The sequence below is a fragment of the Lissotriton helveticus genome, chromosome 12 (genome assembly GCF_964261635.1).
Source record: "Lissotriton helveticus chromosome 12, aLisHel1.1, whole genome shotgun sequence".
In the NCBI taxonomy this organism is placed as follows: domain Eukaryota; kingdom Metazoa; phylum Chordata; class Amphibia; order Caudata; family Salamandridae; genus Lissotriton; species Lissotriton helveticus.
The window spans coordinates 910,386,626-910,391,552 of NC_136073.1; the positions used below are offsets into that span (position 1 = coordinate 910,386,626).

General features: G+C 41.7%; 1 protein-coding gene across 1 annotated transcript; it reads right to left on the reverse strand.

Annotated features, from left to right (window-relative positions):
- Positions 1-739: 739 nt before the first annotated feature.
- Positions 740-1,684, reverse strand: LOC144798205 (olfactory receptor 11L1-like). Its single transcript, XM_078668950.1, has one exon. The coding sequence runs from the start codon at positions 1,682-1,684 to the stop codon at positions 740-742; it is 945 nt and encodes a 314-aa protein (XP_078525076.1).
- Between the last annotated feature and the right edge of the window lie 3,243 nt (positions 1,685-4,927).

Consider the following 4,927-nt stretch of genomic DNA (forward strand, 5'->3'; position numbering starts at 1 on the left):
AACTACGTGTTCGCGGCCGTTTTTGCATGCTCGTGGACAAAAAGTCTTGCGACCAAGCAAAAAAATCCGCAAGCTTGCGAATTGCGAATTTTTTTACAAATTTGCTCAATTCGCGGAACGCGAATTTGTCAAAAATTCGCAAATTCCGCGAGAGGAACGGATTTTACGCCCATGCTTACTGATTTTACAGCACGAGGCAAACGCTCAGCACTACAAATCAGCGTGAACAGCATGATTGACCTCACTCCTGTGCTTAACCCCTTCCATGCTCATGACGAGCTCAACTCGTCATGCAGTACAGTGCTCCTGTGCTCATGACGAGTTGAGCTCGTCATGCACAAAGGGATTTAAGGAACTTCAGCACAGCAGGATAATCTCCCTAGCAGCAATGCGGTTAAGGAAGTCTGTGGACCGCAGCAGAGTTTTTTTGTCACTTCACAGTGTTTATCATACCGTAACATCACAAACACCGACCAGGGCAACTCTGCAGTCTATTTTTGACCATCTCACTATATTGTATCTCCTCCTGTAAAGAGCTCTATTGCCTCTGAGCTAGGTATGTGCTCTACATATACCATTGCATACATACATATTAGCCATTGCAACAATTTATTGTCATATGTACCACGGTTGTTCTATTTTACAGTATTTCTGTTTCTAAATAATCAAAGTACCTGCTTTCCAAAGCATGATTTTAATATTCAAAGCATTTTCTTTGCCTAAATAAGGCTGTTTGTTCTCACAGCCTGGAAAATCTAAAAGTATGGGAGGCTTTTCTCAAAGTCTTCCTTATGTCCTTGTTTCTCAGTGTGTATATGATGGGATTCAGCAGCGGGGTCGCCACAGTGTATAGAAGGGATAGGGCTTTGTTGAGGTTTAGGTAATGGCCTGTAGTGGGTGCTACATATATTGTTATCAGTGTCCCAAAGTATACAATAACTACAGTGAGGTGGGAACTGCAGGTGGAGAAGGTTCGGTGCCTGCCCGTGACCGAAGGGATCCGCATGATGGCCGACATGATATACCCATAAGACACAATGATAAGAGAGAATGGAACTGACAGTATGCTGACTGCTATGATAAAAACATACATTTCTATCACTTGAGTCTCTGAGCAGGTGGCTTTTAGCAAGGGTGCAAATTCACAAAAGAAATGGTCAATCTCATTTTTACCAAAAAACTGTAATCTACAAAGTAATGAAACTGTGATCATTGGTGGAGAAAACCCAGCTACCCAGGAACCTAAAACAAGCTTGAAGCAAAGCCTTTTCACCATAAGGACCATGTACTGTAAGGGAAAACAGATGGCCACATACCTATCATAAGCCATCACAGTCAAAAGCAAGCACTCAGTGGCTGCAAAGGAGACAAAAAAATAAAACTGTGAGATGCAACCAGCATAGGAAATGAGTCTACCATTTGTCAATATGCCAGCTAGCATGATGGGCACCGTGGTTGTCGGGTACCAGATTTCCAAAAATGACAGATTTCCAAGGAAGAAGTACATGGGTGTGTGCAGGTGGCTGTCCAGAGATACAGTGGACACTATCAGGATGTTCCCAACTATAGTGAACAGGTAGATGATGACAAACATGAGGAAGAGGACGGGCTTCAGCTCTGGGAGAACCTGGAATCCGAGGAGCAGGAACTCTGTTGCATCAGTTCTGTTTCTGGAACACTCCATATTAGGTGCAGTGGTAACCTGTAAACAGATACGGTGACAAGTCAGTGCCTTTACTATTCGCACCATGGAATAACAGAGATGGAGTTTTAGGTAACCCTGGGCAATTAACTCCGCTCCGCTAGCGGAGTTTGCAGAGATTTGTTAAATACGCATTTCATAAAGAACACAGAATTCAGGCAAAAACTCAGTTCCTCCTCATAGCGGAGCCAGCTACTAAAATTAACCCACAAATGCTTTGATAAAGCAACTTTACATGCTAAAAACATATAACCAAGTCACAAAAGTGAACTTTAAAAATGAAAAATATCAGGCAATGAGGGAGGTGATGATTTTGGGGTCCCCCCTAACCTAGGGGGAGGACAAAGCAGATACCTTGAACACAAAGAGCACATAATGCTGAACGATTCAGTGGTGGTCCCATCCTCTTAGGACCACCCCAAGCACAGTTAAGGGCAGACATACAATCCCAACCAAAGGCCCTGCAAAGCATTATGAGACGAGAATAGCAGTGGGCAGTGAATATTATTGTATCCAATATCAAACCATTCCTCAAGGGACAACAGCTCTGCTGAGCTGAAAGCTTAAACTATAAATTTTACAAAGAGCTGCAGTTCAACTAGTCGTTGCTAGGTGTCCCTCAACTCAAATGCTTTTGCATTTGATGCATTTGACTCATGAGGGACACTTAGTAACGACTTGTTGAACTGCAGCTCTTTGTAGAATTATTTTGATACTATAATATTCACTGCCCATTGCTAATCTCGTCCCATAATGCTTTGCAGGGCCTTTGGTTGGGATTGTATTTTTGCCCATAACTGTGCTTGGGGTGGTCCTAGGAGGATGGGACCACCACTGAATCGTTCAGCAAGATGTGCTCTTGTTTTCAAGACATCCGCTCGGTTCTCTCCTTAGGTTAAGGATGGTCCCAAAATCATCACCTCTCTCACTGCTTGCTAAATTTTAATTTTCACTTGTTATTTTGCCAAAAGTATATGAGGTCTCTGTTTTATTATTTGGGAGTCAGACGGAGCAAAGTTGCGAAATTCACAGAGTTTTTGTTAAACTTCGTGGAATTCTGTGTAGTAGTACTCCGCCAGCTACGCCCAGCCTTATATGGCGCATATTACAAACTTAATTTTGTAATACATAAAGTAGTGCCACAGTAGTACTGCTTACTTACTACAAACCTACAGATGTAACCTCTACCTTGTCTGTCTTTTCTATGGAGGGATCCTCACACATCTAAGCTTACTACTTAGTAGTAAATGTTGAAGAATACTTACTTCTAAATGGGAGGGGTTTAGGCAGGAATAAGGAGGGCGTTGGCGGGCTAAGGAGGAGTTTAGGGAGGTACAAACACACAATCACAAACGTAAGCCCATTACCACTGCTTTCCAGCCCTTGTGTTTTATTGTTATTTGCGTTTCCACAATGCGTTCTGCTGTGTGCCTGCTGTGCAGCGGACATGCACAGTGGTTGAGCCAATGGCACACGATGCCGTGCCAAAGGCAAGGCTATCCAAGCCACTCCTGGTGTGCATCCAGCTCCACTATCCCTGATCAACCTCCCACCATCTACTATCCTGCCACAATCCTCCTCGCCATCTACCCCAGCCACTGCTCACCTGCTGCTGCTCCACAGCACCACCCATCACTCACAAAGCATTCCCCTGTGCCTCCTGCAAACACTCTTGCATTCTCTCACGCCCCCCTCGATAGAAACCGACTATGGTGCAAACTGTATTCATGGGGTTTCTACAACACACTCAACTCACTCTTAGATCTTTTAGTGGCAATATAACATAGATGGGTGCAAGTCTCATTATCAGTATCCTTTTCGTACACCATCATATAAGGCTGGTCCACCCGCGAGTTTGCTCTACCGTGAAGGCTGAGCCCCGACACTTGGTTTAAAATGATCACCTACTTACGCAACACTGATGACCTGGGCCTCCAACTACTAAGCCTTTTACATAAATAAAGTAATATGGAGGCACTTACAAATAACTTACCAATGACCAACATTATGTCTTTTGATGTAACCAATGTAACGTTCAATGGGGTCTCGTTGCGTCTTCAATTGAGAAAGTATTAAAGTATCTTTTACTTGGGGTTAGGAGTGATAAGAAACAACTTGGAATGACCATGTGATACAGCTGGAAACCAGATGTTAGAGCACCAAAAATGCTTTAAAATGTTTTTCAGGAAATGTAGGGGAAAGGCAGATGTGCTTGTCATTATTACAGCAGCAAATTTCAACTTATACCCACTTTTCCTCTGAGGTTCACACCTTCTCACTACAAGATCATCTGAGGTGGTCTGCACCCCACTGTGGACTGAGGCTTGAACGAGGACTCCCCCCTCTGTCAGCTCTGGACAGCCTGGCTGCTTTCAGATAGATGTCTCCAGATTGCCACCACAGCTGGACATGTTTTCAGACCGTTATGCCACATGCTATTCCACTCTCAGGTCTCATCCTAACTACAGCTTACATCTATGTCATGAACTGTCAGCATCAGCTATGAAACCTTGTATGTCTCTTTTTTGTATGCTGGGAAAATAGCTGGGAATTGTGTTTTACATTTTGTTCACATTTACCCTGGCAGTCCTTACTTTTGTTTTAAAACTTTTCAGAAATCGGATTGTTTGTGGAGTTTTTATGCCTTTTATTCGGTGTCTCAATTCCGATTATACCTGCACCAAACGGTTCTCACTTTGAAGGACTTGATTGTCTAAAAAAAGTATTATTAAACCTGAAACAATACAATATTGTATTACTTATTTTATTGATTGCAGCAAAGCAGAGGACAACAGCTCACAGATTTTTTTTTTTACCATGAAACTCCATCTCTGAGCTCTATTGCACGGCCCTAAACTAGAAAACCCACAAACATGAGCGTGTTGATCTTATGTCACTTTTATTAGATCTGGTGCCCAATTATCTGATAAGGGACCATCAAAAAATATGTTGTCATTTCAACAGTTATGGAAACCAATTGAAAATTGTATGAATACTTATCTATAAAAAACATTTAATAACAATATTTTTCTTTTGTTAACATTGTTGTATAATTAATGTTTTGAGGAGTAGCCTCGTTTGTTCACTTTTTCAACTTTTATAATTTTACTGCTTTTATGACAACTGTAAATATTTGGTATATAGATATTGTTATGACAGTGTTTTTGATGTTGACATTATTGTATTATACATATATATATATATAAATATCAACAATGTATCATT

What these genes read in the sequence shown, in the direction of transcription:
- LOC144798205 (XM_078668950.1), bottom strand. Translation starts at nt 1,684, where the DNA reads ATGGAGTGTTCCAGAAACAGAACTGATGCAACAGAGTTCCTGCTCCTC.